Source organism: Crinia signifera, chromosome 4, assembly GCF_055691185.1.
Source record: "Crinia signifera chromosome 4, ASM5569118v1, whole genome shotgun sequence".
Lineage (NCBI taxonomy): Eukaryota > Metazoa > Chordata > Amphibia > Anura > Myobatrachidae > Crinia > Crinia signifera.
Genome location: NC_139220.1, coordinates 236,825,657 through 236,841,324, shown reverse-complemented (window position 1 = coordinate 236,841,324; position 15,668 = coordinate 236,825,657). Strand labels below are relative to the sequence as shown.

At 42.8% G+C, this 15,668-nt stretch overlaps 1 protein-coding gene across 1 annotated transcript; it reads right to left on the bottom strand.

Annotated features, from left to right (window-relative positions):
* Window positions 1-15: 15 nt before the first annotated feature.
* On the bottom strand, window positions 16-14,321 carry STARD5 (StAR related lipid transfer domain containing 5). Its single transcript, XM_083184031.1, has 6 exons — window positions 14,084-14,321; window positions 11,237-11,286; window positions 10,071-10,203; window positions 4,174-4,291; window positions 3,115-3,208; window positions 16-1,217 (listed from the first exon to the last, which is right to left on the bottom strand). Exons 1-6 carry the CDS (start codon window positions 14,171-14,173, stop codon window positions 1,070-1,072), a joined length of 633 nt encoding a protein of 210 aa, XP_083040157.1. The 5' UTR covers window positions 14,174-14,321; the 3' UTR covers window positions 16-1,069.
* Between the last annotated feature and the right edge of the window lie 1,347 nt (window positions 14,322-15,668).

The following is a 15,668-nucleotide window of genomic DNA, read 5'->3' as shown; positions in this document are numbered from 1 at the left end:
GTAAAACAGTAATTGCTACATTTCTCATTTTACCCTGTTAATCCAATAGAAAATAGGAGAAATAAAGCCTTTAATTACATTCTCATTTACACTGAATGTTTCTTTCATATGACATTTGCAGTTTGAGAAACTCAGTATTTGCATAATACTATAGAGGGCAGCACTGTAACTGGGTGGCAGTGTGCCCAGTACCAGCCCCACCCCCTAATCCACTGATGTCATTCATACTTAGGTGGTGGGGCCAATGGCTTTGGGATATAAAGCATTACCCAGAGCATCATAAGGGCGACAGAGGCCACTACGGGCATCCAGTAAGCTACATGCAGGTGCCATTGGTTAGCGATTGTGCTGGGCCCTGCATGACTGCACTGCAGGCACACCCCTAGTTACAGCCCTTGTCAGAGAGCATGTGAGGGAACTTACTCATGTAGTGTGATAAATATCTGATGAAATTACTGTTCTGTGAGAATTACTCTCATTGATGACATCTGGGACAAACTCTTGTAACCTCCCCCTTCACCATGTATTTTGTGCGACAGTTATTTAGTTACAGTTACTCATTAATTAGCAGAACTCATCTAGAACAGAACAATATAGTGTACTTGCATATTAGACCTGGCACATGCCAGGTGGAGGGGTCTCTCCTTTCCCTGACCGCAACATCTTTTGCCCAAATGACGTTATCTTGCTCCTTCACTCTGTACCCAGCAGTGGGAGCAAAAGTTGGGGAGAGGAGGGAGACAGAATGACTGACTTATGAAAGACCATGGTGGATAAGAATATAGATCTTTATAAGACTGTAACACACAACTACAATCCTTAAACATGTAAGTATAACAAACAGTAAATGCATTCATTGGTATAAAAATAAAAGAACAAAAACGACATATAGTAAAATATGCAGCTGAAATAAAATACCCATGTTGCAATTACTACAATAATAAGTGCACATGTGCAGTCATTGCAGTAAAGGAGTCCTCTGGTCAAGTGGTGTAAACGCTGTCGTTTCCATTTCCTCTTCCAGTCAGGACTGCTGTGACCTCTGAGTAACAATGGTAGGTGCTACGTGTCATACGTCTAATGTTTTTACAGCTTTTTCTAGATTGCTGTAAAACTGGATCATGCTATATGGGAAAAAAGACTCCACTACTGATTTCGGAAGATAGCCACTAAGATCGGTCTGAAAGTAGGTTAAAACTTGTGTTTTCAAAGGATCTCTGAAAAATGAAACAGAAGAACAATAATAAAAATAAATGTATTAAATTACCTGTAGCCACTTTTTCATAATGCAAAACAGAAAACAAGTTATTCCTGATCATAGTCATGTTGTTAAAAACATGAGAAAGCACCCTTTGACAGTACTAGGATCTACTGTGACTCAATCTGGCACGGTTTGGTGCCCTTTCAGCTCTTGCAGAGGAAGCCCACCCTCATTGTTGCTCTGATCTTGAAGTGGGATTTGTGACAAGGGGTTAATTCAGAACTGATCACGTGGCTGCGAATTCCCAGGCCAGGTGATAACCGATAGACAGTGCATACGTATGGGTGTGGTTTGCATGTGCGAGGATATCCTGTGATAAAATACTGCTAGTTTTTTTAATTGCTGGCCAAGTTTGGTAGTCATAAAGCCTGCGTTTGTGAGTGGTAACTGGTGGTTTTCTGGGAGTGTCAGGGAAAACACAGGCATTTGAAGGAGAGTTGTGTGATGTCATCTCCGGCCCTGAACAGCCTGCTTCTATCGCAGCTGCCGAGTAAGTCCTGGGCTAGGCACAGACTGCACACACTGGAAAATCATTTGACGGCGAGTGGCTTGCATATCGATTAACTGCTAATCGACATCATTTTTACAAGCCGCGTACATCCATTTGTAGGCTTGCACGGAGCAGGCTTGCACTCTGGCTGGTCGGCAATTACCTGGTGGTAGGACTCTGCAAATTAGCAGCCCCGCAATCAGGTCTGAATAATCCTCTCTGAGGGGAGGGGAGTGTTATAATAAAATATATAACATGTTATTTTTACACAGTAAAGATATAGATGTTGTCTCCGTCATCAGCAAAACTCAGCTTTGGGAACCCTTAATAGGTACAGTACATGTCAATGTGCCACCTACAGGTAAGATGCTACACATACATATACTGTACACACCCTACTGTACTCTACTTGAACATGTATATCCCTAATCAGGTAAAAGGAGTCACAAGTGAATGTTACTTCAAATGCTCCTATATGACAGATATGTTGTACATTTTAACTAATATTATCCTAAGAAAAGGAAAGAACAGTGTAATGCAGAGACTAACATCAACCAAATATAATCTTCACAAATGCAGCTGACGCTGTTGAAAGTGAGCTCAATCTAGATATACAGTATGTGAGTTCTGTTTACCACACACACACACACACACACACCTGTCCAAAGGTCCTGGAACAGGGGGGCAGCTTGCAAACACAAACATTTGAGAGGCTAAAGCCAATGTATGGGGTTACGTGGCACAGTGCGGCCACCATATAATGTTCTCATGGGTAGTGTCAGGACAGTGATAATCCTCTTTCCAGCTGCTCCACCTATTCCCTCCTCACAGACCTTCTCCACCTGGCTCCACGGCCCTTTACTCCAACCTTCCCTTGGTGGGAGGTCGACAGTGTCTAAAGGACGGCAAGGGAAAGGTTGGCAGGGTCAAAAACACATGAAAAGACACACGAGACCTTTTCATGACACATGAAAAGATCGCTATGAATTTTTCACATTGGTTTCAATGTCGACAACTGTCACATTGATCCCCATTAGTGTAACGTGTAGCCTCGCATGGCTTGCCATGCTTTAGGCTCGGTGCCTGCCTACGCTCGGTACACTATTATATTATCCCTCTGGATAGCCAACATAAATGGTGAATTAAGAACAAGTAGGTTAATAAAAAAAAAATCCTAAAACAAATTAATATCGACCTTGTCATGTGTCCTATCAACTTATTGCATGTTGACCTTTTTCGTGTTGACCGTTTGACTGTCTATTTTTCTAGACACTAGATCTATCAACCGCAACCAATGATCTATACATGGTCTCTCTGCAGGTAGCTACGAGCTCACACCACGAGATGTTCCAGCTCTCCTTACCCAGAAACAGGAACACAGAAGCAGCCACAAGAATGGTTAAAGCCTCTGACAAAGTGTGGCTGGGGAGGGCAGCTCGGGTGTTCAACATTCGTAGCTAAAATGACATGTAAAATTAACAAAATTAATTAATATATTTCATATTCAGACAGAAATCATTAAACACCACAAGCTAAAATAAAATCCAAGGATTTCTGTATTATACTGATGGAAAGGGTAAATCATTTAAATTGTAGAAACAACTGCACCTGTTCTAATCAAACTAAAAGGCATCAATAATGTGTGCTCACATTTTCTGTTGTCATATTTATTTTTTAATGGGCACTGAGGAAGTATCGTATGAACGTAAAACAAAACTGCTAGAAATATTACTATAATCTATGGACTTGTATTCTATAAATAATAATTAGGTTATTGAGTGATAATCAGCGGGATGTAACAGAGTTCGCAGAGGTGCGGGATGCCAACCATAGTCAGACGTTTTTAAAGTGCCAATCATTTACAAGGTATGTAAATGATTTTTATTTAGAAGTATAATACTGAAAAGCCTATCCTTTAGATTAGAAGGTTTTTCAGGATTTTTATTTTATAATAGGGTGATTTATAATACTAAAATTATCTCAAGTTACATTATTTAACCAATTACATTATTGCCTAATTATCATATAACTTATATATAACTCATAAAAGGTGCCATCATATTTCTGTAAGGGTAAACATTCTGGCTCATTAACGATTGGACAATCTTCACAAATTTGACTGTGCTATTTGGCCTATGGCCAAATACATTGTGCACATAGACATAGTGCACAATCTATCTCTACTTGCGAAAAGGACTTCACGGTTGTTACACAACCCATTATTCCTTGTAAGGTGCCCATAAAAGACTGATTTAGATGAGGCAGGGCTAAATTATACTAGCACAATGGATCCACAAATGGGGCAATGCATGTAAATAATGCTACTTGGTACTGTTCTAAAGCCTGGTTAATACAACAAAAAACTGAAAATAGAGACAAGAAGTGTATATGTATTAAGCAATGGAACACACTCACGACTCACCATTAGATGTTATGGAACCGTCCTCATAACGCTTGACCAATACTACATCAACAAAATCTCGGGGAGCGATAATACCCATGGCTGCTGATGGGGTGACAGTTCGACAAACAGTCACATCCTGGGGAAGACAAAGAAACTTAAAAACTGCACAATTAGCAAAACCAGTTGCTATTTTCCTGATAATGACAGTAAAGGAGGTCAATTAATTGTTCTCTATAAAAGTTATAATTACGGAGCCTCTATTCACATCAAAAGGTTTTATTGTTACAAAGTATAATATTTTTTTTCCCTACGTTTTCATTAAAACTGTGGAATTGGTGGAGCTTTAATTAGTGTTCATTCTAGCACCCTGCATTTAAAAAAAACCTCATGCAGGATATCCACACCTTTGATAAAGCCAGTTGAACTGGTGAAACGCATCATTTTCCTATACCAGCACTTTGTTTGGCAACTAAACGGATTGGACTCACACACTAAGGAACTCAGTCCCTGACCGGACCTCCCAATTTCCACCCAAACCACCACCATTTGGTGCCAGGATCTCCTCTGGTTACAAGAGCACCCCTTTACTCCAGGAACCCCTTGCCTATAATCAGCACACAGCAAGTGAGGATCTAAAAATAGTGAGTGCCTGGGATTTACATTGGAGAGACTTTCCTAATATAGGTTGGAGGTCAAAATAGGAACGAGACTCTGATTCTACAGGTATTACCTATACTGTGAGAGATTGGACAGTCCATATGGTACCATACTTATTGAAAGAATGTCATACAATTGCTGCTATTACATTGCCTCTGAATTTCAGATTCATTCATTTAAAAAAAAATTTTTTTTATTTTTTCCTATATATAGGAGCGATACTTAAGCCACTGTCCAGTATATTATAGGTTTGTCTTGTGCCCCTCAGTCCTTCTGTGTATGAGTATCGGTACTACAGTAGTTGTTCATAATTTTATTCAATTATTGCTACATATTTTATACCATATTTTTACACACCAGGAATATAAATAATGTACTAGTGAACCCTTATATTTATCCATTTCTGTCAGAATATAAATAAAATCTTTTTAATTTACCAATACTTTGTATGTAAAATCTTTTTGTGTGTGGTAGGTAAGCGCAGGGTGTACACCCCCACCTATTCTGTATACTATCCAGGGTATTTGTAGTGTACCCACACAGCCAGCTGCTCACTACCGTCGCACGTGGTCTGTGGCGCCGTTTTCTCTCCCCTACTAACTCCATAAACACTACTGGGTCTGGCTTAAGGATGATCATCGACCATTGATGATTCATAATAAGCAATGGTTTAAGATCGATGTAGAATAGTTTTGGCATCGATGGGGGAAAATCAGATGGTTCACCTCCATTGATGGCACAGTATATCCTAATAGATTTTTTTTTCCCATCAGGGTGCGGGAACTCGGAGTAGAGGTCTGCCCCCAACACCAACAAAGCCCCAACACCAGGTTATGATTGGCATACAGGACAGTCAGACAAAGAAAATAGATGACCATTAATAGGTAAAACAATCGATTGTCAGCCATAACATAGTATGTTACCATCGATGACCATCTAAACTATTGCCATCAATGGCAACCACCGATGGTGATCACAATGATGGCCAACCCTATTCTAGATATAGACAACCTTACAACTTGGCACCCTCTTGTGGCAAAATGATGTTACAGAGCAGCAGATTCAATGGCCTGTGTTATGGACCTGACTAGGCTCAAACCCAGGTCTTCTATTACTGTCAGGCAGACTTTATACATTGAGCTTAGCTAAGTCAACTTTCAGCATGATTACAGTATGTTATGGTTCAACTACAGTAACAATGCACAGAACAGATGATCAGATCAAAAATTAATTATTAATGAGCAGTTAGTACCTAATGTCCAAACCCTCCAGGCCCCAAAACACCGCTTTCTACCATTGTCACTGTCAGATCACTGTGTGTGTGTGTGTGTGTGTGTGAGTGAAGTGTGTTCGTGTTCCTGGTCCCTGGAAAGAGAATTCCTGCTAATGCGGAGTCCCTATTTTACGACATTTCTGTTGATCCTATTTTCATAGTTATTGGTTCCGAATGTAATGTCTATGATATTTTAGTAACTTTGTACAAGATGTGTGTAACATGGATTTTGCCATTTTCCTGGCAGCACGGACGGTGTAATGGTGAGCATTACTGCCTCACAGCACTGAGGTCATGGGTTTGATTCCCACCATGGCTCTAACTGTGCGGGGTTTGTATATTCTCCCCTTATCCTCTGGGTACTCAGGTTTCCGCCCACAATCCAAAAATATACTGGTAGGCTAATTGGCTTCCAATAAAATGAACCCTAGAATGTCTGTGTGTGCGTGTACATGTGGTAGGGAATATAGATTGTAAGCTCCACCGGGGCCGGGACTGATGTGAATGTTCAACTATACTCTGTAAAGCTCTGCAAAATATGTATGCGCCATATAGGAAACTGTTAATAATGATCATTTTTTGTTTTCAGTTGTGCTAGAAAGTTGGAAGATTTATAATATTCAGAATTTCTGCATAAAACCCATATAGGTTATTAAATAAAAACAGAAACAATAACACCTAAAATTATGTACTTTTTCATTTATTTAGTATCCAAAATGATCAAACATTAAATTTTAATGTTGCAAAACTTGTACATGGCGTGACTAGGGCTGGTTAGTGTGCAAGGATGTAAGTGGACACATCTGCACTTACAATCGCTAATTTGCAAATGCTCATTATTGTGTATTTTTAGAAAATAATTGCATATCACTTGGGAAGCACATTACTATTACAACTACCAGTTATTTATGTAGCGCACACATATTCTGCAGAGAATATTTTGCAGTGGCGTTTACAAATCTATGAGCCTAATTCAGCAAGGATTACTAATCAGAGAATTTGCAAATCGAGCAATTATCAAGCGACCGTGCATGTGCTCGGTCAATAACCGAATAAAATATCCATCCACAGTTTGATTGACGGGAGGTGTTTCTCAGCTGGGTCTCTGATGTCAGCAATGGACAACTTCAAGCCAGATTCTTGAGCATAGTGAAAGCCCTAGACTGGCACAGATGGTAAAAAAAAAAAAAAAACGATAGCTCGTTTTTTTGCGAACGGATCTGCGAATACATCAATATTTACAATTTTGCAAGGGGCGTTTTTTTACTTTGGGTCGCGGCTTTTTGCTCGCAGTCCATTGCGTTTCTATAATTAGCAATCAGGCTAATTAGATCGTGCATTCCTTAACACATTGAAAAATGGCACATATTGTAGTGGTCAAAGGGCCTGATTTATAGCTGTAAGCAGCTGTGAATGTGTACATGGCAATTGTGCAAAAATATACAAAGACTGTCGTAGATCAATCGATTATTGAACTTGAGAGTAGTCTTAAGCTTTGTAAAGGATTTAAACATCTGGTTGAGTCATTACTGAGAACACGTGTGACATGCCTGCATTTTTGCTGCCAATCTCCATAACCATCAGCAAACACTTCCTGACTGTCAATGACCTTGTGAATTAATCCTCTCTGTGTTCACTTTAGCAAGACAATCACCGCACATGAGCAGTAAAGCTGCCCGTACACGCCCCGATACGGGCGTGCGTTGTGGGCTTAAATATCACGGATCACATCACATTGCATTGCATGTGCATGCAATGCGATGCAACGTGATGAGAACTAAGTACAAAAAGTATGTGCAAGCACATACTTTTTGTATTGTGCGATGAGGTGCCGCGGGAGCGCGCACCTCAAAGCACAGAACGCACAGCCCGGCATTGCAGCGTGTATGGGCTGCTTAAGACTTGTGCAGTTGGACAATAATCACTCAACTGTGAAAAGATCATACCAACGTTAGATTTCTCCTCTCCAGGAGGGGTCCATAGAGGAGACGCTACAGGCTCCTGCAGTCACCACCAACTCTGGGACAAAATGTCACGATTCGCTGGTCAATGAGGAAGGGGCAAGAATAAATAATGTAGTCTTGTATAGTTTAGCCTCGAAATGAAGCTGCTATTCCCCATGGTCACTTCGCTTCCTGCCTGCTTTCCTATGGAAGTAGGCAGAATGTGGGAGATCCGATCACTCTTCCAGGTGTGTGGGGAACAACCCAAAAAATCAGGTGACTCCTCCACCTTCTGGGAGAGTAGGATAGTATGGGCCAAAGACCTAAAACTAAACGTGGGGATTACTGTCCTATCAAGATATAGAATATGCCTTACTTGAGAGAGGCCCAGAGAGAGAAATATGTATTCTTACAGGAGGTACACCAGGCTAGCATAGCAGAAGATTCATGTTTCTACTGAGATTGTTAGACAAAGGTTCAGGGCTGTTTTATGCAGCAAGAGCACACTGGCATAGACTGTGTTAGGATGATACAATATCTAAGCCAGACTTATGACTTCTCCTTTTGCAGGTAAACTATTTGCCTACACCAGAATATGTTATCGCCAAGGATTGAATGGCAATAAATATTATTCCATTCGAATCAAGGAGAAGATATTATTAGGCATCACTAATCAAAGCTTTCTAACCGAGATAATTCTTAATCCATCTAACATTGCTATATACTGTACTGTAGTCATTCACATTCCTTTTGGAACAAATAAAGAGCACAAGCCTAGCACATACTAGAAGGGTGCATACTGGCACAGTATGTGCTCAAATAACCCAGGATTTATGGGTAAGAGAACATGCTACCAGCTACAATTTCTTCAGGTGCCAGAATAGAAATGTATGGAGGCTATATCACTTTGTTTCAGTGAATAACACTATTCGGCCAACCCTACTGACTAGGGCCTGCTAGTTTCTCAAGCTCCAGCATGCACTGGCAGCCATGCAGTATCTCTTCAAGTGTTGTCATGTCCACGTGGTCAATGGCTAACTTCAATACAAGGCTGATTTGCTGGAACATGTCACTCACTAAAAAAACATGCGTTGTTTCATGTACATTACCATAAGGAACAATGATGCATGCTGACCGGTCTCGTTCACATTTATGACATGGGACTTCCTGCTTCTTGTAACACTGTTATGGTATGACAAAACTGTGATGGTATTTGGTACTTGCCACTGTGAATTCTGTGAAGTATAGGTCTAGAGCAGCGTTTTTAATAATGTGTCTGTGTGTGTGTGGGGTACAATTACCCGGGCACAGGTCTGATGGAGGGGCTCAGTGGGGCCCTCATTACCCACAATTAGGCCACGCCCCCAGCAATGTACCTGGGCCCAGCCAGGCTCTATACTGCCCTGGTCAATGATCAATAACAGAAGTCAAACTATGACAGGGAACAGACAAACCAACAGAAGTATACACAAGAAGATTGAGGATCCCAGTAATTTTTCTTGTGCAGCCATTTGTGCCCCCGGTTTTGCCACCAGATAGTAGGATTTCTCCAGTACTTGCTACTGCATGATGGAGAAACAGAACTCTGGCAAAGAAAACAGGCCTTCAACAGGCGAGAAATCAAGAAATGCAGAAGTAACAACTGGTCGGGACAAGGAATAGGAATAGAGAATACTGAGCGAGCAAGACTAAGGATATGAACTAAGCTAGGACTAGGTCCAGAACCAGGCATGCATATACAAGTCAACACAATGAACCAAATATCTCAAGTTTTTGAAAAAACCTTTATGGTGCTAGGGATTGTCCGCAATATACTGGTGCTGCGATAATTTGGGTGGAGAACATGCACCAGATTGCTAGATTAAAGTATTAAAGAACATAGAAGATAGGCATTGGCATACTGCAGCACCTCAAACTCCAGTAATGCCACATGCTAGCATTACATGACTTCATCAGAGCACAAGCTGGGGAAGATGATAGAGGCAGTGGTGTTCCTCTTAAGCCCGGATATAATCACATATTAATAAATATCATGTACTTACATCAGTAACTGTTTCTAGAAGTTGAAAATCATCCACATTATTATCCCATTTAACTCTCAGCCCTCCAGCCTCCGGTTTTAAACATTCCCAAACATGTTCTGGTTTTCCCAACACAGTGCCATCTCCTTTATATCTGGATATAAAAAAATAACATTGTCATTTTATCGGTATAAAGAGGTTTTTAAAACAAAATTTTACGTGTTCAGATTCTGAAGCAGATATTATTATTATTATTGTTATTATTATTATTAATAATAATAATAATGAGTCTGTTACAACAGTTAATTTTACATATAGTTAATATTTTGACGAAAACCGTGCTCCAATATATGTCCATGACAATATATTAGTGTTCCTTTTTCTATAGCTGCATGTGACAGTGATAATGCTGACTGGGGTGGATTGAATCTCATCCTCTCCATAGCAGCATTTTTTTGACATGCACATGAAGCAGGTTGTGGTATGGCGAGTTGATGGGGTTTAGATTGACCACCCTTAGTCCACCAGGTTAGACGTGTAAAGATATTTGCTAGTAATGCTAGTTAGACACCGGCAGCTGATTGGCGAGACCATGGTCAACCAACACATGTTTGACGGGACTTTTTCATGATTTTTTGGTGTAAAATGTCACAGGGGTCCCGAGCAATGTTCCCTCTAATTTTACGAAGGCTGTGTGCGGCAAAAGAATTTGGAAGGAAATTTTAATTTTTGTGTGTCCCTTATATATAATTGGAAAATGACGTTCAGCATTTGTGTTAACTTTACTTCAAAATGATATTAAACATTTGAACATTCAAAACACAGCACACAATGCATTTAATGGGTGAAACACACATTAATTGAGTCCACAACTGCAAAAACGGACCACTGCTGCTTTGTGCGCTCTGTTGTAATGTCTGTGCGCACGCTTGTCGAGTTGTGTGCGCACGCACAGCTTAGAGGGAACACTGGTCCCGAGGACACTGTATATGTGCACAGTGTCCCCTCGCATGACTCGCTACTCTCAACACACTATTCTAAGGGTAGTTGTCCACACCAGGTCAATCTAAACCCTGTTGACCAGGCGTCCGGATACCCATAAGGCATCAGTCCCATTGAATGGTTTGGCTAAATAGTGTACAAAATGGCTCCTTCTGCATGCACCAGGTACAGTAAGCATTACTTACAGGTTCCCACTAAATTCGGATGATGGCCTCCAGTAGACAGAAACTTCACCCTACAGAGAAAATACATTATAAAATAGAGTCTGGTGAAGTCTCAAAATAAACCATCTATCTGTATTTATTTCACTTTATTTGCAAGCCTACTACGTTGATCCAAGTGTTATAAAAAATAAATAAAAACGTGCAGCAAATACTGAGAATGAACATGACAAACGAATCATACTAATCACTTTGGATCCATGGAGAGGAATAAAGTTGAGAGATATAAACTACTAACCATTCAGCTCTAGGATCACATAGCGTTTTAGCAGGTCCTGTTCAGCAGGACTCGCTTGGCAGGAAGAGACTGTAAAAAGTCTCCTATGCTACTGGCCACACATATGAGCAGGCAGTGTGAATACAGCAGTGCTACAGGTGAGAGCAAGCAGTGTGTGTGTGTGCGTATACAGCAGTGCTACAGGTGAGAGCAGGCAGTGTGTGTGCAGCAGTGCTACAGGTGAGAGCAGGCATTGTGTGTGCAGCAGTGCTACAGGTGAGAGCAGGCAGTGTGTATACAGCAGTGCTACAGGTGAGAGCAGGCAGTGTGTGTGTGTGCGTACAGCAGTGCTACAGATGACAGCAAGCAGTGTGTGTGTGTGTGTGTGTGCGCGTGTGTGTATACAGCAGTGCTACAGGTGAGAGCAGGCAGTGTGTGTGCAGCAGTGCTACAGGTGAGAGCAGGCAGTGTGTATACAGCAGTGCTACAGGTGAGAGCAGGCAGTGTGTGTGCGTACAGCAGTGCTACAGATGACAGCAAGCAGTGTGTGTGTGTGTGTGTGTGTGCGCGTGTGTGTATACAGCAGTGCTACAGGTGAGAGCAGGCAGTGTGTGTGCAGCAGTGCTACAGGTGAGAGCAGGCAGTGTGTATACAGCAGTGCTACAGGTGAGAGCAGGCAGTGTGTGTGCGTACAGCAGTGCTACAGATGACAGCAAGCAGTGTGTGTGTGTGTGTGTGTGCGCGTGTGTGTATACAGCAGTGCTACAGGTGAGAGCAGGCAGTGTGTGTGCAGCAGTGCTACAGGTGAGAGCAGGCAGTGTGTATACAGCAGTGCTACAGGTGAGAGCAGGCAGTGTGTGTGCGTACAGCAGTGCTACAGATGACAGCAAGCAGTGTGTGTGTGTGTGTGCGCTTGTGTGTATACAGCAGTGCTACAGGTGAGAGCAGGCAGTGTGTGTGCGTACAGCAGTGCTACAGATGACAGCAAGCAGTGTGTGTGTGTGTGTGCGCGTGCGCGTGTGTGTATACAGCAGTGCTACAGGTGAGAGCAGGCAGTGTGTGTGCAGCAGTGCTACAGGTGAGAGCAGGCAGTGTGTATACAGCAGTGCTACAGGTGAGAGCAGGCAGTGTGTGTGCGTACAGCAGTGCTACAGATGAGAGCAAGCAGAGTGTGTGTGCGCGCGTGCGTGTACACAGCAGTGTTACAGGTGAGAGCAGGCAGTGTGTGTGTGCAGCAGTGTTACAGGTAAGAGCCGGCGGGATATGGTCACTAGGTCTATAAGCATTAGATCGACAAGCATTTGATCAACATGCACGGAGGCTGACACAAGCATTTGGTTGACATGGGGTAGGTCGACAGTCAAAAGGTTGACATTGGGCTTTTTTTTTTTACTTTTTTTGAGCCTACATGTGCCAACAGGCGGTATTTCATGCCCTACTGGGGCAGGGACTGATGAGAATGTTCAAATATTCTCTGTAAAGCGCTGCGGAATATGTATGCGCTATATAAGAAACGTAATAAATAAGGTACTTGTGTACTATCACGGCGCCCGTTGCGTAGTTAGCTTAGCGGCGCTGTCAGAATGAGCGTAGTGTTTGCGTGCCCAGCATAGTCCGCGTATCTGTCAGATTCGGCGTAGTGTTCCTGCGGACAGCGTAGTCAGCATCCCTGTCACATTCGGTGTACTGTTCCCATGGCCAGTGTAGTCAGTCAGCGTTACGCAGTTACTGTAGTCAGTCAGAGGTGAAGGTGAAGTGGCTAATGAACCGGTCACAATGTTTAACAGATTACTTCACATGTATTCCACGTCCGTTCGCCACACTTTATAACTTCAACTCCACGCCGACGTGGATAGTGGGGGTATGAACAAGTCGGGAGGACGCGTAACGCGGCCGCTCGCCATGCTTCGGGCTGGCGTGGATAGTGGGGGTTTGAAAAGGAGGCATTTGTCAGTATGTAACATGGAACACTGGCAAATGTCTCCTTTATTGTGCATAAGATGCACTTGCGCCCGCATACCCCCTTTGTGTAGGAGACGCACGTGCGACCGAACCCTGTCTCCCTGCAGCGGACACGGAAAGGGTCGCTGTACCCTGCCGCAGGGGATCTGGCTGTTACCGGCGCTGTGTGAGAGGCGCTCACTAGGCTTGCCATGGACGACGGGGACAGAGCCATGGACGCCGGCCTGCCGTGGAGTCACTACGCTAGGCAGCCGTTGGGCTACGCTGAAAAAGTAGCGTAGCCGGGCGCTGTGCTATTACACAAGTACCATAATAATAATAAGAGCAGGCAGTGTTTGTTCATCGGTATTACAGCTGAGAGCAGGCAGTGTGTGTGCAGTAGTGTTACAGGTGAGAGCAGGCTGTGTGTGTGTGTGTGTGTGTGTGTGTACAGCCATCACAGGTGAGAAGAGGCAGTGTGTGTGTGTGTGTGTAGCATTGTTACAGGTAAGAGCAGACAGTGCGTGTTCAGCAGAATTACAGGTGAGAGCAGGCAGTGTGTGTGTGTATGTGGCAGTGTTACAGGTGAGAGCAAGCTGTGTGTATGGCAGTGTTACAGGTGACAGCATGCAATGTGTGTGTGTGCAGCTTACAGCTCTCTTGCACAGTTTCCAGCCGGTCTGGTCCTTGTAGTAGTTGAGCAGTGTATCAGCTGCTGACTTGGCTGCCTCGGCATAGTCCATGTTGGTGCCGGTGCCTGAGTCTCTCAAGCTCCAGTAACAGGGTCACAGCAGCAGCAGTAACTCAGGGACAGATAATTTCTGCATTAAAGAATGTGTCAGTATTGTCAGATGTAGATTGGAGAACTGGATGCATGTCCCTCCCCTCACCTCATATCTCCCCCTCCCTCCACCCTGCTGTCTTCCTCCCCTGCTACACGTCAGGCAGCTGTGAGACTGAGAGACCTTTCCTATAGCTAGTCACTGACTTGTGCTGTTCCCATGAGCTAGCAAGGCGTGTGCAATACACATACTTTTCCTCTTAATAGGGCTGTAATGTTTTACTGCATAACAGGCCAACAATGCAGGTAATTCTTATTGCAAGAGTATGGGTGTGGTATAGAAAATGTACAGTATTTACAGATGGAGCCGGGCTTAACTAGCCTGCCTGCATCCAGTTCGCTGAGAATGGGACACGCACCCCATTCTTCGCTGCAATAGAGATGCTCGCGCGTCTCAGTGAACAGTGCACTATAGCAAGCCGGCCGGCTAGATAAGCGTGGCTCCATCTGTATGTCGACAGTAAATAAGGTGACACCAAATGACCACATGCATAAGGTTGGCAGGTGCAAAAGGTTGACAAGGTTCAGCTGTGTAATTAGATCTGTGTGGAACGGACCTCATAGTAAGATTTTGATAAGCACCCCCCGGCACTCCATCAGAATGAGGGATGGGGTTTGGGGCAGTCCTGTAACTACCTATGTTCAAGCAGTGCACCACATTGAACGTAGAGGCTCTGTGGGCGCACCGCCACCCACCCCATTGCACGCACTTCTGGCTTGCAGGGCACATGGAACGGCACCCTGCAGCATAGCTCATTTTACAAAGTCCTCACCCATTGTTAATGATATTAAGTGTACTCACTAGATGACAAAGTAAAACATATTGCTCATAAAGGGCCTTCACTCTCCATGCTTCAGACGAGGTGGCTCTCTGCATTGCCCACTGTTTAGCCGAAAGGGAATTCAAAACTTGCGATGGTTCGATAGGGATGATCTGATGCTCCGGTGTTTGCAAAACCGATTTTTACAACTATATATATTAGGGTGGCCCTTATTTTTCAACTTTTTAAAAGTTTAGCTCCCACCCCCTGTCTTATGCCAATTAACAAAAAAACAATCTATGCAAAATTTAAAAATTTTCACCCGGAAAGTCATTTTTATTCAGATATTTTTTTTACACTGCCCGTAAACGGCCAGTTACCAGCCCAAATGCCAGCTTCCTGTCAATTTGCTAGCAATTAAAAATAAAAATGCTCACTATGATCCGTGCGCATTGCTTAATAATCAGCCAGGCTGCAAATTCACAGACCAGCAATCAGGTCTGAATAACCCCCATACATTTGTGCTCACAAAAAGTGTTATATAAACAATGTGTTTGCATTATGTATCATCATTATTATATATATTATTATATACTGTAGTTGCTTCAAGTATTAATTCTTCAATATTTTGATATA

What these genes read in the sequence shown, in the direction of transcription:
- STARD5 (XM_083184031.1), bottom strand. Translation starts at nt 14,173, where the DNA reads ATGGACTATGCCGAGGCAGCCAAGTCAGCAGCTGATACACTGCTCAAC. An exon ending in TTCTAGAAACAGTTACTGAT is followed by an intron (nt 4,292 to 10,070) that starts GTAAGTACATGA and finishes TGTCTTCCCCAG; the next exon opens with GATGTGACTGTTTGTCGAAC. An exon ending in TTCTGTGTTCCTGTTTCTGG is followed by an intron (nt 1,218 to 3,114) that starts GTAAGGAGAGCT and finishes TTCATTTTTCAG; the next exon opens with AGATCCTTTGAAAACACAAG.